Source organism: Montipora capricornis, chromosome 4 (assembly GCF_036669925.1).
Source record: "Montipora capricornis isolate CH-2021 chromosome 4, ASM3666992v2, whole genome shotgun sequence".
Taxonomy (NCBI): domain Eukaryota; kingdom Metazoa; phylum Cnidaria; class Anthozoa; order Scleractinia; family Acroporidae; genus Montipora; species Montipora capricornis.
In genome coordinates this window covers 19018334-19040301 of record NC_090886.1, presented here as the reverse complement: position 1 = coordinate 19040301, position 21968 = coordinate 19018334, and the positions used below count along the sequence as shown (strand labels likewise).

Genomic DNA, 21968 nt, shown 5'->3' with positions numbered 1-21968 from the left:
TCAGGCAAAGTATTATTTACATTTGTATAAAACTGCTTCAGGAGAGTGAAAAAACGAAACTATTACAGATAACGTAATTATATACACTATATCACCAATAGAAATAAATGGTATATCGTTAGCTATACTAAAAAGGAGATTGGCACTGATTCATATATAAGACATAACCAGGTAAAACATTAGTAAATGTAATCCATAATGTGAATACATTCAAGTTAACAACAATCTCAGAGAAAGAATAATATTATATTCTTAACTTTAAATAGTACTCAATCTACAGAACAGGATATCCCATTCAGTTGCAATATTTGGACTTATAATACTGGAGTACATACCAGCAAGTAAGGAAATCAGTACTGAGCAAAATAGTGTTCAAAAATTGCTTTTTTAAAAATGGATTTTAGATGCGCTGTTTCGATTATAAAGTGGAAGTCATTCCAAAAGTATTTTCCAATAATAGATAGGCAGAATTTTCTTACATTGGCTATAGCATGAAGAAATAAATACTGGAAAGATGCATTCTGAGTTGAATGAATATGTTGCTCCGAAGCCAGTAATATGGAAAAAATTACATGGCTTATCGCCACAAAGCCAATCATGCGCAAATAAATGTGTACATTTAGCAATATCGTGAAATTGCAATAGACCTGAGGAAACGTAAAGTGGGATGGGAGAACATCATTAATGATTCTAATAACTTTATTTTTGAATTTTATAAGCTGTGACAATGGATTTTCATAGTCACTACCCCGCAACATAGAGCCATATAGTAAATAAGCAAGTAATAGATATTGATTAGACAATGTTTACTGACAATGCATAACCTTAATTATGACGTTAATTTTACATTAATTTTACTAACTTTGTTACAAATATATAGGGAAGATATCTGATGACAAGCATTGATGTGCCAACCACAGGAACAAAAGGCCCTTTGTTTCAACAGCCAGCGAGCCTCTGGTTGGCACATTAATGACAACAGGTAAACAATAGGTTGTTTTGGCATGCCCCACATGATGCCCCACATGATGTACAATTTAAACAAATTGCTATTTACAGGGTGTCAAGTGGGTAAAATGGTCAGAAAAGGAGAAAATCGGGGTTTTTTTAACCTAAAAGTAAGAGCAAAATAGCAGCATTTGCATGTGAATAGGAAAAGTAATGGCAATGCCTAATTGAAGTCATCATTGAGAGGTTCAAAATTATTGTTTTTAAATCAACATGAAGTAAAAGCTTACTATACATTTTTCTCCAGCCATGAGCACAAAAAATAGATAATTTTTCCTGAAAAACCAGCCAATTTAAAAGGCTCAGAATAATAGGAAATAACAATAGCTTGCACATTCATCAACTACCTACAAGTTACTACAGTACCCTTATTATCTACCCTCCGATTTCAATCCATGGCGATTTAGTAAATCCTCCACACACGTTGCTAATTGTAACTAGTAGGAACTGGTGAAGAAGACGTTAACAACGATGGCATTTCGTATTATGTTTCTGTGGACAAGAAGGAACGTAAAATACACTAATTCTTTAAAGGACATTTAATAGGGTGCACTAGCTTACGGCTTGAGATTATAAACAAAACAGAAGGAATATCGAACTGAACTACCACCTCAGTCGATCTATGCCACGGGCGAAAAATCTATCACGTGAAAGTGAAAGAAGACAAGACACCTTTGGTCGCCATTTTGTTTGTTATTTTGCTCGCTCGCGCGAGGGAGCGAGCGAGCGAGCGAGTGCTTGCACATGCAAAAACCTGGGTACAAGCAACACAATCAACCAATGAGACACAAGTCTCCTTTGTTGCTTGATGAACTAAAAAGCCTGAGAATTCATTAGGACTTAATTAATTAATTTCTTTATGAATTAAGTTAGTTTAGATATTTCCAACGTTTTGACTATATTTACTCTTCCATATATAGATATGCCTCGACTTGACCAAATGTTCAGTATCTTTTTAAGTTGACGCAACTTTTCAAAGAAGTTTCTTTTACTGGCAAGTTCTTCATCATATGAAAAATATACACCCAAGGCGTATACAGTCTCGTCACTTAATTTTAATTTTAGAATGGGATCCTTTCTCTGACGCAATGATCCCAGCCAGTATTTGATTTAGATTGGTTTATTCGTAGGCCAGAACAGTTCTCAAATTGTTGCAGCATGTCAAAGGGCCTATGAACAGACCGAATGTCTTTCACGAAAACCGTTGTGTCATCGGCGTATTGGGTTATCTTTATAGATTTATTTGGATCAATTTGAATACCCTCTATTTCCTTTGAGCGTTTAATTGCATTGCGTAGAATTTGTAATTTGTTTAGGCTCAAGGACTATGTTACCGTCTTCTTTTTTTAGCGAGGTTATGTGTTTCATCTTATGGTTTATTTTTTCTAGGTTGTACAAGTATTTATTATTCTTTTCACCGAACTCATACCATTGTGCCTTACTATGTGTCATAGCTCCTTGTGTTTTTTTATTCACAATCTTTGCTAGTTTTTTTTTGGACTCGATCCATTTCAACTTTCATTGCTTCGCTAATGTTTAACCTTAACTTTTCCTGTAATTGGTTTAGTCACATGAGCAAATCTTTCTCTTGGTTTCGTTTTTGTTTGGCTTTATTTTTAGCGAAAATTATTGTTGATGCTCTAATTTCCCTTTTGATTTTTTCCCAAAATAAGCCTTTGTCATTGAGATTGCAGTATTTGGCAACAAACTCAGGTATTTGTTTTATTATCATCTCCATGTAACACTTATCCATTAACAATAAATTGTTAAATTCCAAAATCCAGAGCCACTCTTTGTTTCATTACTTTTTAAAGACATTGACAGGGTTATAGCAGAGTGATCGGAAAAAACGTTAGCCACGATATTAGCAGTTTGTATTGTGGATTCCATGCTTTTTGAAATAAAATGGTAGTCTAATCTGCAATAGATTTCTTGTATGGATTATTCCACGTGGATGTTTGCAGCTTCAGGTGTCAATGAGATTTTGAGTTCTAACTGTCTTCTTTTGTTCAAAAGAGCTCCCTCTGCATTTGTCAATTTCGTTCATAACAATTCAAGTCTTCCCCTAGGACTATTCTTTCCCGGCATATTTATTTAAAACTGAATTAGATAACCCTCTAAGGAATTGCACCTGATGAGTTTGAATCATTTAGAGCGTAAATATTCAGAAAAACGCCTTCTACCAATACTTGAGGAAGGATATATCTACCATTTTTCTCCGATATAATTTGCTCAATATTTACAGAAAGTTTGGACTTGAATAAAATCATTACTCCTCGACTGTGATTAGTGCCATGACCTCCAATCATTTTACCACCCCATTCTCCTTCCCATGATTTTAAGTTTTGCACAGAAGAGTATGTCTCCTGTAAAAATAGTACATCCGATTTTTGCTGATCGAAATACCTGACGTCGCTTGATCATCTTGTTTAACCCTCGAACATTCAAAGATAAAACACTGAAAGCCAGATGTACGTATAAAGTAAAATGAAACGCAATTTCCAGTCAACATATTCCATAGTAGACAATTGAAGCGATAAGCACTCAAATTTAGAGCTACATGTAGCGAGAGAAAACTTAAAGCAACCAAAACATTGACCAAAACAAACTAATTAAAAAAATATATTACCAAGCAAAAAACTACTTGATTAAATATTTGCATAATCAATCAAATGGAACATGAAAACAAAATTAAGGGTTTTTTTCTCATATTCAAGTCAGTTTTAACCAATCACAAGTTTCATTTTTTTACCAAAATTGTTTCTCAAATGATTTTTATTTCCATTTTGGTTTCCATTTTGGTTTCCATTTTGGAAGCTACTTTGGAAGATGCATTCATGAAGTGTGTTAAGTATTCATATAATCAAATGAAACAGGAAGTCAATGATGTAATACCACATGGACTTTATCGATGAAATGATGATTTACTCATAAATTTACCAGCTGGTAACTTTTCTGGTAAAAAACATAGATTTGGTAAATTTTTTGGTAAATTTTCTGATAAACAGGTGATGCATGAAGCAAGTGAAACATGAAAGAATCCCCATAGCATAACATTCACAGAACTTTGTCGTCAAGCGGATTTGTTTTGTTAACTCATTCTATTTTGTAGTGACTGCAAGCATAACTTGTTATACCATTTTTGTGGATATAGGGCATGTCATCGAAGCATGACAATGTCACTCTATTCAACTCATAGCTTGCAAGTTGATGGTTGTTGCTTCTAATGGTTTTCATGGTATGATACATTTGTCTGTTATTAAATAGCGTTTGTTTGTAGTCTTTATGCTTGATATTTTTTTGAATAACAATCTTTTTAATTCCTTTAGCGGTCTTTCCGACTTGGTTGTCGCCTTTTACATATGAATACATTTTAGATCGTAATCCGATAAACTAAGTGATTGGCATGCCTGAAGTTTCATCTTTGAATTGACCTATAACTTTTTTGTTTGCTTTGTTGAAATATTGACTATCTTCAGGATAATCACTATTACCAAATTTATCTTTATCATTACAAAAGTCTTTGTAAATTAGTAGTTTCAATTTCATAACACAAACTATCAGTATCTGTGAATAATAATTTTGCTTTATTATTATACTTTTGTTTGATATAATTGTAATGAAAATCATACCTTAGGTCTAAAATACAAATTCCAACATAAGCTGGTCTGTTTAGGGTTAGTGTTTCTTTAATCTTATGGATAGCCACTCGATTTTTGTTGAATATTTTACTGCTTACATAAGTTGGCTTTGATGTTAATTTAATCATTTTTTTTTTCATCCGTGACAAGTTTAACATCAACTCTTTTCCATAAATTTTGCGTTGTTTTTCCAAATACTCTGTTGTTCATAAGTTTACAACCTTGTAATTTTTCTGTAAGAGCTTCAAAATCAGCATATATCGCAAACGGCACAGGTAGTTGATTTTTTTCTGGCATTTTGATAGCTTGTTGTCCATTTATTTCAATACAAATTTCTTTATGATTAGTCAAAACTTGTTCAGAGCTGAAGCATTGTAGACAATACATTCAAACATGCTTTCTTTCTTTGTGTTTTGTTTGTTTGAACATGAATTTATTGAAATATTTGATAAGTACATAATGTGTTGGTTTCTTCTGTTATTAATAATAAATTCATAAAATCTCCATACATTTCTTTTGATATATAAATAGGAAAAGGTTGTTTATTTTCATAACCAAATACATTGATGTTATTACTCTTTTGTTCTTCAATTTTGTTTATTTGTTTAATAGTTACTGGAAATTCAATGCCTTGATAATCTAAATTTTGAATAAATGCCTTATCTGATTTTTTTATTCCTTGAGGATCCTTGTTTTGTGGATTAAGATGCCTTATATGAGCCCATAAAAAGCATTTAGTATCGTTGTTTTTTAAGTTTATCAATCCTTTTGAACAATTACATAATTCATTTGGTAGTTTAATATAGCTATTTCAATAATAGTTGGTAATTTATCTCTAAATTTAAAAGGAGGTCGAATTATGTTATCTTCATATTCGTGAATCATTTCTTTTACGCTGCGGCGTGGTGTTGGTATAGGTTTTCCTTTTATAGTCTTTCTATTTTGTTGTAAAATCAAATTTATTAGTTCTGATTTTGAAAGTTTTTCTAATTGTGATTTGTTCATCTATATTTATACTATAGATAAAAATTTTAATTTTTAGTAATTTTACAAATTTAATAATTTAAATAAATTTAATAATTTATTCAAATTATTATTTATATTTACAAAAATAATATTCTATGTTTTTTACAAAAAATGTTTATTATTTTCAAATTTTTTTTTTTGTTTTAATGTTTTTAAATGACAATGTTTTCCTGCTAAAGTATAAAGTGTGGCCCAGTGGTTAGGGCGCTTGCCTCGAGATTCGGAGATCCCTGACCACTCTGACCACTCGTTGAATTAGATCCTGGTAGTCACTGGTTCAACTTCGCCGCTGCATTTGTAAATAGCCAACTGGTTTGCCTCCGGCCAGTTGGGATTCTGAACAGTTGTTGTTTCGTTGTGTTTCATTGGCCCTGAAAAGCTTCTATGGGGAGCAGTCAATTTAGTATGTATCGTCTTGTATCGAGGAAAACCATTCTTTATTTAACATATATTTTCTTTTAGATTCACAAATAGCTTGTGTTCTTTCTTTATCACTAGAATAAGTCATTATTAAAATATTATAATACTTTATATTTAAATAATATTTTCATTTTCATTTTCCTCGTCTGTACTATAAATGTAAAAATCATCATAACAAAATTCCTCTAAATATCGCTCACATAGTTCTTTTTTACATTTTATTAATTTGATAAAATAATCATGATCAGATTCTCTTTTTCGTTTAATAATATTCACTAATGCAATCTAAAAAAGTAATAAATTTTTGATAAACATGATTTTCATTGATTAAATTATTCATTATATTATAACAAAAATATGTATTATATTTTAATCATAAAATTACAATTTAATTTTAAATTAAAATCTTTTTTAAGTTTTCTATCATAATACTTTAAATATTTAAAAGAAATTTCAAATTTTTTATTTATCTTTTGTTTAATTTCTCTAAGATATTTAAATTTATGTTTAGAAATTTTTACTAAATAATTTTTACTAAATAATTATAAAGTTCATTGTACATTTTAAAAACAATCCGATCATTCATGTATATATATTATATTATACATTTTAATTAAAACAAAACGTTTTAAACATTTCAAAAGAGTGCTGCAATTTTTTATATGTTAATTTGGAATTTAAATCATGTTTTCGTCTTTTCAAAGCATTAACATAACTAAAACAGCAATCATTTAAGACCTGAATAATTTCTTTTAAACTTTTCATATATATAATATATATTTAGATTTTATTAATTTTCAGTATCTGATGAAAAATATTCTGTTTCTGTTTCATAAGTATTATCTGAATTAACATCAAAATTACATTGAGAATCATCAATAAAGCTGTCATATAAATCATATCGATCTAATTGACCATCGCTTTGATAATCACTTTCAAATCGAGATGCATATAAATCAATACTTTTAGAACTCATTTTACAGTACTGTGCAAAAAGAATGCAAAGGAATTTCGATGAAATTCACTTATTGTTCGCTCGAAAATTTCATCGAAGTTTCGGGGGAAGAGGTGTGATTTTTTGGCCTGAGCCACAGGAAAATTCAAACGCAAGACGAAAATTTGTAAATCTAACAACAAAATTTCGGTTGGAGTTCGCACGTACTGAAACGAAAGTTCAAGAACTTTAATAATCGAAATATCTTAATCCTAAAGCCGCGGCTACGTGAACGATGTTTTGCTCACGCCGGTGATGCAATGTTTTCAAAGTTTGTCGCGTCGATAGGGCGCGATGAAAATCCCAAGTGTTGCCACCCTTGAACTGGCAATGCGACAGCAGAAAAAGTCGTTGAAAAAAATCGGCAGTTCAAAGGTGGCTACACTTGCGATTTTCATTGCGCGCTGGCAACGCAACAAAATTCGAAAAAATCGCATCAGTGTAGCAAGCCAAAAATTGCTCTTGTAGCTGCAGCTTAAAACAAAATTTTGTAGTGTAGGGTCGTAGTGTTGGTTAGCGTTTCCATCTTAATGAATGAATAGAATCAACAACTGTACTCTTCTCTCAACCTTGATTGTAAACACGAGAAATAACATCATTGCCATAGCCATTTTTACATACCAAACCTAACAATTCTTCTTGGTTTTCACGTCACGCAAGTACCACGCAAAGAAAAAATAAAATTGCTTACCATTCAACAAATTAAGTCAAGAATTTGAGATGTTGTAGGAAGGTAATAAATCATGAGCATGTCAAAGTTTTAGGGCTGTGCGATAATCCAAACTCGAGTTATTTGGCAATACACTTCTCTCAACATATTGGTAATTCAGAACTCGAAAACACATCGCCCGGGGAATCGACGTTTTCGTGACATGTTTCTTAGAAGCAATCCAGATGTCAGGGATTGTAAAAACGCTTCCTTTACCATGACTAATCTTCCCGCTTAAATAATTTTATCGAACGTTATCTTCTCTATGTAAGCAACAATCACCCTTTATTGTTTTTAATTTTGGTCTCTTGCGAGAATCGGCTCATGAAAGCGACCAGCTCTTGTTGGGACCACTCTCACAAATTCCCGGCTTGGTCACTTATGATAGCTTTGACTGGCCTTTTTCAAACCTTATCTTAAATGTACAGTAAAAGGCAAATGCTGACTGCGAACTTTTGATAAGCACTCTCGAAATCTCGCTGTGTCAGGACGAAATTTCTCTATGTTACAACGAAATTTCGCTCAAATATTCGCGCGGGCGTTGCGAATTTTCATTTTGATTGAAACAATAGGTGTTTCGAAATTTCAACAAAGTCCGAATGAAAATTCGTTTCGCCTGAAATTTCATTATATTTCGTTGAAAAGCCCGAAATTCATTTGCATTCTTTTTGCACAGTACTGTATATTATATATATACAGAAAATAATTCTATATATCCGTCAAATCCTTAGTTCGTATCCAAGAATTATCCAAGAATTAAAATCATTGCTATATCCTTTCCAAGATACAAGAGCTTGTTGATTCTTATAATCTCTTTTTATAACTTTATCAATTCTAAATACATCTTGTTTGGCTTTTAATAATTCAGGCTCATAAAAACTGCTATGTATCTCTTCATCATTGAGATCTTTTACATGTAGTTTGTAAGTGATTGGATTAGTGTATTGAATCTTATCAACTGTGAATACTTCTTCAGTGCAATTTGGTGTATAACCTTTGTCAAAAGTCTTTCTTTTATATTTGCTAATTCGAACCTTATCATCAATTTTAAATTTTGGTTTCTGTTTTGATGTTTCCATAGCACCATATAAATTGAAAAACACTATTCCTTCATTTTATTTATTTGAAGCTTCTGTTGGTGTCATTGTTATTGAACTGTGTTTTGTGTTATTATACTGTTTTAATACTGTAGGAAGCATGTCTAAATATTGTGTGTTACCTTGTATAGTAAATTGTTTCCACATTTTGTTTTTAATATTCCATCTTTCAACTACATGTACACTAGATTTTTCTTCATTTTCTGTTGAATAGAGTGTTATTTTATTCTTAGCTAAGTGATCTTTTACATGTTTGTTATAAAACTCACTTCCTTTATCAGTCCGTGATGTTAGTTTTCAAGCCTTCCAAAAGGGTTTAATTAAAGGTATTGTCCCAGTAGCCAGTCTTGCCAGTAAACTTGTGGAAGCCAAGAAAAACAAGGCCCAATCCATTTTGGTGGCAGATGCCTTCGATTTGGCTATTGACGCGCTAATGCTTTTGGGGAATTCAGTGTTTGAATTATCGATGAAACGTAGAGAGATGCTGAAGTCGGAGGTTGCTCCAGGGTTCAAATCCCTTTGCCGTGAATCCCAACAATAACAACCATGTTATCTGGGGACGAGTTGGCCCAGAGTATAAGTGTGAACTCATCCAAGTGTAAAAGTCATGGTCAACAGTCAAGCCAACCGTATAACAAATGGCGTAATTATGGAGAGAATCGTTCTTCGGGTCACAGCAGAGATTGAAGAGATTATTCTTGAAACTCGAAGCGCGGGTATCACCACAAACCTCATCGAGAGCAGCTCTCCCCGAAAGCGGATCGCAGGAAAAGCAATCAAAATCAGGTTTAAGCATTGGCAAGAGTTGTGAAGTTTATCCAAAGGTAGGTGGATGTTTGAGAGATATATTTTCTCTATTCTGGGACAGGATTTAGTCTGATCAATGGATAAGAGATGCCGTGCATGGCTAGAAGATTGAGTTCAAAAGAGACCCAATTCAATACAAATGACCTAAGATAATGCCTTTCTCTCAAGACGAGAAACAATGTATTTCAGTGGAGGTTGGAAAATTGTTGGGAAAGGGTGGGATAAGACGTGTGTCTTTTGATCCCAACCAATTCCTATCGAATCGATTTACATCTACTATTAATTTGAAACCACTGAACTATTTTGTAGAATACCACCACTTCAAAATGGAAGGCCTTAGTTCTCTTTTAGATTTAATTAGACCCAATGACTATATGATCAGAATGGACCTAAAGGATGCGTACCTATCGGTCCTGATCCATGCTGATCACTCAAAATATTTACGTTTTGAATAAACTAATTGAAAGAGCTTTGGCCACTTTACACCACTCTAAATGATCTATTCAGGAAGTGGCTGAGGTCATTCGATTGATTGTATCTTCATTCCCAGCCATAAAATTGGCGAGATTACACTATCGGCATTTGGAATTTTCTAAAATCAATGCACTGGAACAAAATTTGAATAATTTCGATGCGGCATGCTCGCTGTCTCAGGGGGCCAAAGATGAGCTCGAGTGGTTTTCAACTAGGTGTCATTTGTACAATGGCACATCAATTAAGAAGCATTCGTCAATCATGGTGTTGACTACAGATGTGTCTCAATCAGGTTGGGGTGCGACGCACCAACATGCATACTGAGGGGTAAAGGGCAGGGTGTCGGGATCCACTGAATGGCAAGTGGTCGATGGAAGAAAAGAAACAACACATCAATCGGCTTGAACTGCAAACGGTTCTGTTAGGGCTTCAAAGTTTTCTCTCCTCATCATGCGGAGGGAATGTAATCAAAGTGTTTTGTGACAACTCAGCTGCTGTTGCATATGTCAACAACATGGGTGGGAAAATAGTGTCCCTGGATTGCATAGCTTATTCCATTTCGGAACTTTGCTTGTCGTTTGACTGTTCTTTTGAAGCCTTTCACGTTCCTGGAGTTCAGAATGTATGCGGCAATAGGTTATTGCGCAAGCATGAAAGCAGCCTCGAATGGAAACTCCATCCTACAGTCTTTAAGTGGATAGCTGAACGTTATTTTGCTCCAGACGTTGATTTATTTGCATCATGCTTAAATTATCAAGTGGGCTGCTATGTTTCATGGAAACCAGACCCAGGCGCATGGGCGGTGGATGTGTTTTCGGTAGTTTGGTCTCGTTTGAAACCTTATTTATTTCCTCCTTTCAGCCTACTGGGCAAAGTGTTGCAGAAACTGAAAGTGGAAGAAGTTCCAAGCGCGGTTGTGATAGCTCCAGATTGGCCGACGGCCCACTGGTTTCCTCTAATCTTGGAGATGGTAATCAACCGACCACTTCTGTTACCCCAGTGGCAGACGCTGCTGATCCTGCCCCAGTCAGGGCAGCTGCATCCGCTGAGGAAGTCTCTTTGCCTAACCACATGGAATTTATCAGGAGTCGATTGGAAGGTGAACGAATTTCTTCAAGGGCAGCCACATACATTTTGGAGTCATGGAGAGCCGGCACAGGGAAGCAGTACTCGGCGACTGTAGGGACGGTGTGTGACTTTTTGTCTGACCAGTTTGGCGAAGGCAAATCATACAGCACAGTCAACTCTTACCGGTCAGCTCTGTCAGGCATGTTGGTTCCAGTAAACGGACGACCTATTGGAGAACACCCACTGGTAGTTCGGCTGCTGAAGGGCATGTTTAACGTGTGCCCCCCAGTTCCGAGGTATAATGGCACTTGGGATGTGAACATTGTGTTGAAGTTATTGGAGAACTGGCATCCGTTAGAAACACTGGAGATGAAGCAACTAACCTTCAAAACTGTGGCTCTTGTGGGTGTAACATTTTACGCAGAGCGGAACAATCTCTTCTCAGAGTTAGGATGGGTCAAACAGTGAACAAGATCAGTAATTTGAAGAAAAACCTGGATGATTTCACCAAAAAGATCGACGATCGGTTACCAGGAAAACGAGAGGAAGTGACGTCATTTGTGCGGAGTGCGCAGATGCGGTCTCACGAAGGCAAGACAGCAAAACAAATCCCAACGACTCATCAATGTTCGAGACAAGAAAAAGCAATCGGACAATAAGGTAAACAACAGCTTAGCTAACGAATGTATATCAAAATGGGTTAAGAAGTGCTCTGATCATATTCTGTTCTCAAGAAAGGACTGAACTTTGCGGTGACTCCACGTCGAGTCCCCATTGTTGATATCGTCACGGTTACTGAATCAGCATGCAGGCAACTCAACAACAGCGATGCTAACAACCTTAGGTTCAAGGTGTTGAATTTGTTGCAACACAACGACAAGGCGAAAGACCAGAACGTGTCAGACGAGGAGAGAAAGGCCATCGATGACCTGAAGAAGGACGACTCCATCATGATTCTGCCTGCTGACGAAGGAAGAGTCACTGTGGTCTTGAACAAGGAGGAATACCACATCAAATGCCAAGCAATCCTGTCCGATATCAAGACTTACAAGAAGCTGAAAGCAGACCCCACTAGCAGATACAAGAAGGAGTTCGCCACAGCCCTTAGAGACCTCAAGGACTGCGAGGTAATCGACTATGCCCTGCAATGTAAACTGTACCCCATGTGTGACCAGTCCCCACAGTTCTACGGTCTACCCAAGATCCACAAAGTCAACTGCCCACTACTCCCCATTGTGAGTTCAATAGGGACGATCTCATACGAAATCGCCCGCGATGTTGCCGATATCCTGTCACCCCTAGTCGGTAAAACTGAGCACCATGTCAAGAACTCCTAAGCCTTCGCCGAGGAAGTGAGAACCCTGCATGCCGCCCCAGACGAAGAACTCAGGTCTTATGACGTCTCAGCCCTTTTCACCAGCGTTTCCGGTGACAAAGCCCTTGTACTGATCCACAAGAAGCTCGAGGAGGACGACATCTTGAAGGATAGGACCCCCATGGCCCCCAAGGATGTTGTGACTCTACTCGGTTTGTGTTTGAACTGTACATACTTCCTGTACCAAGGTCAGTTCTACCAACAGATCCATGGAGCTGCAATGGGGTGCCCAGTTTCCTCCATGGTGTGTAATCTGTACATAGAGGACTTTGAACAGAAGGCCATCGCAACCGCTGCGCACCCCCTTACCTGGTGGTGGCGGTATATTGACACCCATACGAAACTAAAGAAGGCCTACGCCCAAGAGTTCACAGACCATCTCAACAGCATAGATGATGACATCAAGTGGACCACCAAGGGAGAAGTTGAGACCCACTCCGAAGACAACAACACGCAGAGAGCCCTTGCGTTCCTGGACACTTGGTCCGTGATCAATGAGGATGGTTCCATAAATACGAGAGTCTACAGAAAGGCCCCGCACACAGACCAGTACCTCAACTTTGAGAGTAACCACCCCTTTGAACAAAAGAGGGGAGTGGTTAGGACCCTGGCCCATCGCACGGAATCCATCGTCAGTGACCCTAAGGACAGAGAGGGGGAGATTGATCATGTCAGGACTGCTCTGAGCTACAATAGTTACCCTAGTTGGCTTCTGAAAGACCCTAAACAGCCCGGTGAGGAACAACAGCCTTCAAGCCAAGCCGCGACACTACCATCATCCGGCACCAGCAAGAAGAAATACCCAGTCGTCATGCCGTATAGCCGTGGGTTCTCTGAAGAACTGAGAAGAATCCTGAAAGGCTACAACAACCCAGCCTACTTCAAACCATCTAATACCTTACGGCAACTACTGGTCAGGCCTAAGGACAAACTGGACAAACTCCAAGTCACGGGTCCAGTTTACCACATTCCATGTGAGGATTTTCTGGCATCTTACGTAGGAGAGACAGAACGGTCTATCAAGGCCGATTCATGGAGCACAGACGCCCCAGCTCCTCTACTTGCGAAGTGTCCAGGCACATACACACTACTGAACCAGGACGTTGCATCGATATTGCTAACACAGAGATTTTGGAGGTTGAATCGAGGTGGTTTGAAAGAGGTGTTAAGGAAGCCGTCTACATTCGGACTCTATGCCCTTCACTCAAAAGGACAGAGGCCGCCACAACTTGTCCCCCATCTGGACCAACCTCCTCAGGAACAGAGGGAGGGGGGCACTCGGAAACCTTCGAATTTCCTGCCTACTTCCCCCTACCAGGCAAGGGCCAGATGCCTACTACTCAAACCCATGTTGACTGGGCTGTACCAGTACTGTGATCAGCATCCACTTGCCCCTTGAGGTACAAGGAGTATCAACCATGATTCTTGCATTGGGAACTTGTGATGAGCAACATACATGATGCTTCTTTACCACTATCCCACTACAGACAGTATCTCAGGACAACAACAGTCTTTTCTGCAACCCTACTCTTCAGCACTCTTCGTGAAGGTGAGTTGCCAGGTCTTAAGGGCAGGACTCAATGAACTGCTCTTTGACAGTTAAATCCTTCAATCCATAAGTTCGATCACTCTTGAAAGAGCCAGTGAGAGAGTAGCTGGATTGTGTTCATGCATGTGCAAAACCTGGTGAGGAGTATTAAGCCAGCGTCTTCTAGGGATAAATTAACAAACATAAGAAGAATGTGAGGAAGCTTTGGAATTTGAGTAAATGCTTGTTCAAGTATAAGAAGTTATCAATACAAGAAATGCTTCCCCAAGCTGCCTACAACAACAAGGCATTTGTGCTGCCTTCAAGCCAGATATAACACTCAGATCCCATTTAGTGCAACCAAAACACATTATCCCTACGGCAAGACGAGGTGGTGCAGGCTATAGGATTCCATGTGAATGTGGTAAACCTACATTGGCGAGATGGGTTGATCTTTGCGGGAGAGAATCAAGGAACACGATAATGATAATAATAATAATAATAATCCGGCGACCACCCACTTTGGAGTTAAAATATATTGATTTTTACTCGCACTGGAATGCACAAAGAGTGAAGGAAACTCCCCTCATAACACTTCACCCCCCATAACATAACTATTGAAGCCAAGCACTGTGATACGTATTGAAGCACATAATCAATCGACTTTATTGCCTGAAGAAGACTAGTAGTAACAGGTTCGAAACTTTGCAATCTACAACCTAAGTGACCTCATCATTGTTGTCATTGTCGTTTGATTTAAGGTCTACTTTGTTTTTTAATCGTTTTTTCTTTTGTAGCAACTAGGTTTTAGGATTGTCTTTTACATGTACGTTATACATGTGGGTTTAGGGCAGCATATGTTGATTATTGTTACAATTATAGTTACCATTATTACTGTTATTAAATGCAAGGAAAAAGTGTAAGAATATCGCAATAATGTGACGTTTGATCAGACCTGTATATGACGTCGTAAAAACTTGACACAGTAATTCATTCAAGAACTACATCAAGCAATACAAGACCAGAGCATACCATGGTCTTTTACACCCCCACTCTCATATGCAGAATTCATGGGTATTTTTAGGTCGTGTGCTATTGGGAATAAATATTTCAACAGCAACCAGCCTTAGGTTGAAGCAGTTAAGGTTTTTTGGAAATAGTCGTTAGCAGACTTAATCAGTGTTGACAAGTTGAGGAATAAACGGCATAAACAACAGCAGTCACTGTGTCAACCTAGTCTGATAGAACACGAAAAAACCCAACAAACCTCAAATGCTTAATCCCATGGATCATGGAGCCATAAAAAGTGGAAGCCCTTAGACAGCAATGACAAGGACCAGGTTGCTGACCAGCTTTTTTCGTTAAAACAATGGTTTGCTGGGGGTGCTCAGTCTCGCGGGCTCAGAAAACCTGGTTGTGGTCATTGTTATTTAAGGTTTTTCCATAAACGTTTCCATCATTTACACTTTAACCTAATCATGACTTTGGTTGTCACACTTTGTTTTAATGAGTGTAATGACATTTTGGGGCCATTTCAAGTTGGTTTTCTTGACAGAAGGACTTGTTTGATTTGAAAAATGCTTATTTGGAAACCTTTTAGCAAAGCTCCATGTGTGCCGAGCACCATAGTTAAGAAAATAATTTTATGGTAACCCATCGATGCGAGAAGTTTTGGTTTTATAGCCATGACATCATCGCTCGTCCATACAGCCACCCCTCCATGTATGCCAATGTGACCAGTATCATGCTAGTTTACAGCATACATCTTTGATATTGGACATCCATGTTTTGATCAATTGACACCTGTCAAAACAAGGTATCTGCTGATCAGTATCACGTATCAAGCTAAGAGCTCACTGAGGTCAATTTTTTTTTTTAAGTTGACCACTGACCAAGTACGGGTTTTCGATTGGATTGCAGGCTCTACCCAGTCTAAGTCACCTAAACATAAGCGAGACTTCATGTTTTGCGCGCTTTCTGTGGCTCAACTCGCCTACACGGCCATACTACGTCAACTATTTAACAAATAGATTCCATGTTGCCGTGCATCTGTTCAGTAATAGATCACAGATGACGTCAAAATGTGGTTAGATGATGTTCTTACCACATTTTGACGTCTTCTGTGATCTATTACTGAACAGACCCACGGCAACGTGGAATCTATTTGTTTTATATAATAAAGAATTAAACTTTATTCGCATAAAAGCTGATGGTGACGTCAATTGTGCGTCTGTCCTCTAATAGATCATAGGCAAGAACCAATCAAAATCCGTGAATAACTTGGGTTATTATATAAAGTTACACAGTGAACGTTTTTCGTGTTCAGTTGGAAACGGTGTGGAAAGTGCTTTGTTTCTGCATTTTTCGCTGGTTACAATCCAGTTTGACATATCATGTTAGCTGTGGTCAACACTGGCGGCTACGTAGTTATTCAAGTCAAACATCGGAGGGATATAAACTTAAAGCTGAGGGTTTATTTTTAATTTGCTTACAGCTGCTTTTTTCTCTGTGTTGCAATTTTTGGTATATCTCTAGACACACTGATAAGGTTACATGATGCCTGGAGAAACGAAACGAAAGGAGAGCAAAAGAGAACGACAATGACAAAACAGAATACCAGTAACAGCTCATACTTAGTGGAAGAAGTTACTCAAGGAATTCTTTCCTTGGACACTAAACCGTTTGTTATATTTATGCATGCGTTATTAATCGGTTTCTCCTTTGTTCAGGAATGAAACTCAAATTTTCATTGCCAACTTGAATTAAATAACAATTATCTGTACTATTTTGGATACAAAGATAAGTTGAATTGTTTGTTTGTTTTGCTTTAAAATGCGAGCGAACAAGTGCTTTCTTTTTCCGTTGGCCCAACTGGTTTTCAATGTGCCTCAAAGGTGACAAGAAAATTTTGCCCTTATATTATAAACATGTAATCGCAATGAGTTCTCGTAAAATTAGGGGGAAATTTAACTCGCTTGTGTTGTCAGAAGTTTGTGTAAAACACCTAAGGGTAATTTAGTGTTGGAGCGGATCTTGTTTGAAGTTCATCCTTTCTTGGTTGCATTGCCGTATTTTGCAAATTCTGGTTCCAAGCCAAGCTGGCGTGTTTCAATGTTTTAAATCAAAATAAGAATGATCTCGTTTTTAGAAATAAAGTGGAATAAAGTACATCAGTAAAACTCTTTTTTTGACCTTGAACTGACGAAGTTTTTAGGTGGTTTCTAATTTTAGCGTGATTCCTATTTGCTGGCTATTGACATTTGACTCTGAAATGGCTTTTTTCCTTCTCCATTCACTCGCTGAGGGTGTGCTTGTTTTCTTTTAAAACTTGTGCGGTTCAACAAAAATTCATTGCCAAACTGGTGAATTCCAAAGTAAATTTCATTCAAAAAACCGATAGCCCCGGGGGGGTACTCCCTTATAAGGGCTTAATGGGGACGTGCGGCCAGCCAGGGTATGTTTTTCGGGATTTTTGTCTTGAACAGGGTATCGAGTTTATCATTTTTTGTCTTAATCAGGGTATCGATTTATCAATTTTTGTCTTAAACTGGGTATCAAAAATCGGAAAATCAGCGATATTTGTCTTAAACAGGGTCAGGGTATGAGGGGCCGCGCTGCACCTCCCCAACCAGGGATACATCGAGTACCCCCCCCCTCCCCCGGGCCGATAGCGCACTCATTGCTTTGTGATTCATGCGATATCAGCAGTTTTTAGCGTAAAATTTACTATGGAATTCACTAGTTAGGCAATAAATTTTTCTACAGAAGAAAGCAAAGAAAATGATTTAATTATTAAAGCAGCAACCAGAAACATCAAAACGCAGACAATTCAAAACCTTTTATTTTTACTAACCCTACAGGAAGTAAGATTAAATAACCAGGGAGCTCCGCTTTTCGGCTTGGCTAAATCTTTATATTATGTAGATAAATTTTCTGTGGGTTAAATACTGCAAAGCGAACTCTCCCAGCTGGCATGGCACCATACCATTCCTGCAAAACAGATTTTATATGGAGAATTTTTCACTTACCATAAGAATATGTATATTTTGGAAATAAGAAGGAACAGAAAATGCAGCACACCTTTCTCTCAGCATTTAATTGTATTTTTGGCTGAACTATAACTCAGACACGCCAAACATATTACCTAAGAACTGAATTAAGATGAGTTAGTAATTGTTAAATTCTGTAAATGAAAGTAAGGAATACGCTTTTCCAATGATTACTCGGGGATACTGAAAAACAAAGTTGGTGCATTGGTGCTCTACCACTTACATGTACTGTAGCCTTAAAAGACCTGTGGGAGCTTGCCTGTTAAACTAGGTGTGTGTGACAAATATTTGCTATATTGCTAGGAATGAAAGATGTGTAGCCCCAGAAATTGAAATGAAGAGATGACTTGACTATATGGAGGAGAAAACCAAACTGAACCTACAATCCTGGACAAAATTGTTCTGACAATTTCGTTTTAATTTTTCCTTATCTAAATCTTCTGAAAATGACTAAACTTGAGAAAGTTCTAAACTGCTTTTGTCCAGGATTGTAATTTAATGAGGCCCTGTTAGGGGTAAATTCCGACAAGCAACATGGCCTTGAACCGGCGACATGATAGCCACGAACTGGCGATGACCGACAGACTATTACAACGAATTAGTGAAAGCGACACAAACGTCAAGACTGACCGACAGCGAATTTCAGAATTGTGAATGTTCGGTGGACTGCGGAACATTTGCGCGTACACAATTCGTCGTAATTACTTAATAATGATGTCGATAATGTCCTTCCTCCTGGGTTGTTATAGTTACAGAAAAGCACAGTCTGACAACTAAATCACAGTTGAACTCGGAAGAAACACTAGACTCTTGCACTACCACAATTGTAGAAACGCTATTATACATGTAGCTCGATTGCTTTGCCAGATTAGGCCCTTATTCACTTGTATAGTTTACTAGATGGAATTTCATTGACTTAAACAACTATTCCAAGTAGTCTGAATAGGTATTAAACATTGAAAAAGGTCTCAAAACCCTGGGCTTAAAAGTACTAAAGATAGAGGCCGTATGTTCCATTGGCGTCGTTCCAGCGAATGGGGATTGTCAGAGGGGCAACAAGCTAAAATTTATTAATGAAATTCAGACAGGTGACACAAGAATGTTCCGAAATTGCGGCATAGCTAGCTGTGAAATTCAGACGGAGGACATGGGCACCCCCCCTAACAGGGCCTCTTTAATGTCTAGCTCCCACAAGTCTCCTCCCGTATACAATATAGCTCAGTGGTGGAGGATCCAAATTAGTAAACGGAAGGTTGCAGGTTTATTCGATTTCGTAAAGGAGCAGTCAGATTTTTTTCAAGTATACCCAAGTCACCAAATGGAAAAAAAAAAGAAAACATCTGTTTAAAGATTTGTTTGTTGTTCGAAGGTAGTCCCTTTTCATAGTAAACTTTACACTCAATTTTCTCTTTTACGTCAGGAATCGGATATTGCAGTATTGGCGAAGAATTCTGGAGAGAGTTCTCAAAAGCTGGTTCACCTGAATGAACAACTTAGGGAAAAAGACAGGTAAGAAGATTTTGTGTCTAAACTGAAGTGAAGGGGATGCATTCTTAATTCATTCCTGTGTAAATGGCTATTGCTGGGAATGTGGGGACAAAAAACAAGTCTGCAGACTGGTCACAGTCAGTAAACAATAATAGCACACTTCCCTTTGGCTTTGTTTTGTTTGCCTATAAACGTTCTAATATGTCTTTGTAAGCCAACATGAAGTTTGGCTTCAGATTTGAAATACTGCAAGTCAAATTTTTGAGTGTTATGTTGACCATTGTGAGCTTGATTCTGTTGCCCCTTTCTCAAAGAGCATGTACAAAAACCGAAATAAGAACTGTGAACATATCCATTGAATTAATCTTGTAATGTGACTTTTGTGGTTGGAAATAAAAGTGCTTAAGTCCAGCGTTGTCAGTTCACTATGCTAGATAAATAAAAGTTATTGGTTTTAAGACATAAAAGTGCTTTAAACAATTACAGTGAATGAACCAAAAAAGGACTATGTGCACTCCAAGACAATTGCGCTGAAACAATGGCACTCCAAGTACAACACCATCCCTAAGCTATTACAAAACTTTTGTGGTGATTGAAAGAGCTCAGATACCAAAAACCTCAACAGTAGTGGCAACAACACAGCTACATGTACGACAGAGTGGTCACATTGTTAGGGTGAATCACAGGTGATTACGTAAAGGCATTCTTTACAGACAACTGTCAGGAGGCTCATGTAAGCAAGTATACAAAAATTTGGTTTTATCAACAGAGTTGATAATGTAAATTGGCCACCATACAGAGATTCTAAAAGCTGACGTTTCGAGCGTTAGCCCTTCGTCAGAGCGAATCGAGGGATTATGGGTTACGTGTAGTTTTTATAGTAGAGTAGGAGCTACACTATTGGTGGTAACATGGCAACGTGAAAAATAGGAATATATTAGTTAAATGAAAAGCAAGGCAGACCCAAACTCGACTACAATGATGTTTTACACCTTAATCTTAGACAGACTGATGTTCTATGATCTGTTCATTGGGAATTGCCAGCACTCAATGGTAGTGCATGGAGCAGGGCTATGTACTAGGCCTCGATACTGATGGAGGACCAGCTTTCCCTTCTGGTGGAGAAGGGTTCACAACTTCAACCTCAAAATGTTTCATTCTGCATTTGAAATATGTGGCTTTAATTTTCCCCCATTTTTTGGGTAACTAAAATCTTTAAACAAAATGTACACATTTATTTTCAGGGATTGTTGCCACGGTATAAGGATTGCATCAAGTAAAGACATGAAATGAAAAACGTCTTCTGGAGCATAGATTACATTGAGAAATAAATTAGTGGTTCTCTAGGCTAAAGTGCCTATTCTAATTATTCGTTAATAACCAATCTTTGATCGAAGACCAATTATTTATTATTGATACATGTAAATTTACTGTTCCAAATAACAGTGTTGGAAATTTTTAACATGTGGCCGCAGGGCAATGCAAAAAACACTCAAAACATTGCCAGTAATACATCGGAAGGTTTAGTGGTAGCTTTTTATATGACAATTTTGAAACAGAGAATGAATGAACTTCCCCCGACTTGTTTAAAATAATGTAATAAAATCGTTTTCTAATTACCTGCAAGTCTCTGGCAAAGCATTATTCTATAAGTTTAAATTATCGTTTCTAAATGCACGGCTTTAAGGCCCCCATCATTTTTTGTCACTACCTAGGGAAAGTCGTTTTACTTTGTTTTCCCTTTCCATATAAAATCTAATTTCATCCTGTTAGCCTAAGCAAATTGATCCAGCATGGTACATTATCAGTGGAATTACAAAAGGTTTAACAATCTGATTCTTCCTAAAGTATAGATTTAGCAAAGCCTAAAAGCGGAGCTCCGGGTTTATTTATTCTTGTTGGCTGCAGTGTTAGTGAAAATAAAGGGGTTTTGGAATTGGTGGCGTTTTTGGTGTTACTGCTTAATGAAATCATTTTGTTTGCCTTCTTGTATAGAAACATTCATCGCCCAGCTAGTGAATTCCGTGGTAAATTTCGTGTGAAAAACCAATATTGCATGAATCATGAAGTGATGACTACTATATTGGTTTTTCTAGTGAAATTTATTGTGGAATTCACTAGTTAGGCAATCAATTTTTCTTGAATCGTATGTATGAGTTTTAAAAGAAAACAAGCGAATACTCAGCAAATTAACAGCAAAGGAAAAAAAACATTTCACAGGCAACTGTCGAAAGCCAGTGGGAAGGAATCACATGAAAATGAGAAATCACAGATGTACTAGCTC

At 37.3% G+C, this 21968-nt stretch overlaps 2 protein-coding genes across 3 annotated transcripts in view; both read left to right on the top strand.

Moving 5' to 3' along the window:
* Positions 1-21968, top strand: part of LOC138045748 (CAP-Gly domain-containing linker protein 1-like) — a 310682-nt gene that overhangs the window by 137946 nt on the left and 150768 nt on the right. For both annotated transcript variants that reach the window (XM_068892354.1, XM_068892353.1), the window contains one exon: positions 19617-19705. In XM_068892354.1, the coding sequence (XP_068748455.1) occupies positions 19617-19705 (89 nt within the window). The remainder of the gene's footprint in view (positions 1-19616; positions 19706-21968) is intronic.
* LOC138044783 (uncharacterized) lies at positions 7384-13964 on the top strand. The gene is made up of 3 exons (XM_068891204.1): positions 7384-7464; positions 9573-9719; positions 11038-13964. Exons 1-3 carry the CDS (start codon positions 7384-7386, stop codon positions 11710-11712), a joined length of 903 nt encoding a protein of 300 aa, XP_068747305.1. The 3' UTR covers positions 11713-13964.

Bases quoted from the DNA above. Each gene is read 5' to 3' on its own strand.
- LOC138044783 (XM_068891204.1), top strand. From the start codon at position 7,384: ATGAAAATCCCAAGTGTTGCCACCCTTGAACTGGCAATGCGACAGCAG. The intron at 7,465-9,572 runs GTGGCTACACTT...TTCGGGTCACAG, and splicing joins AAAAAATCGGCAGTTCAAAG to CAGAGATTGAAGAGATTATT. The intron at 9,720-11,037 runs GTAGGTGGATGT...TCCTCCTTTCAG, and splicing joins GTTGTGAAGTTTATCCAAAG to CCTACTGGGCAAAGTGTTGC.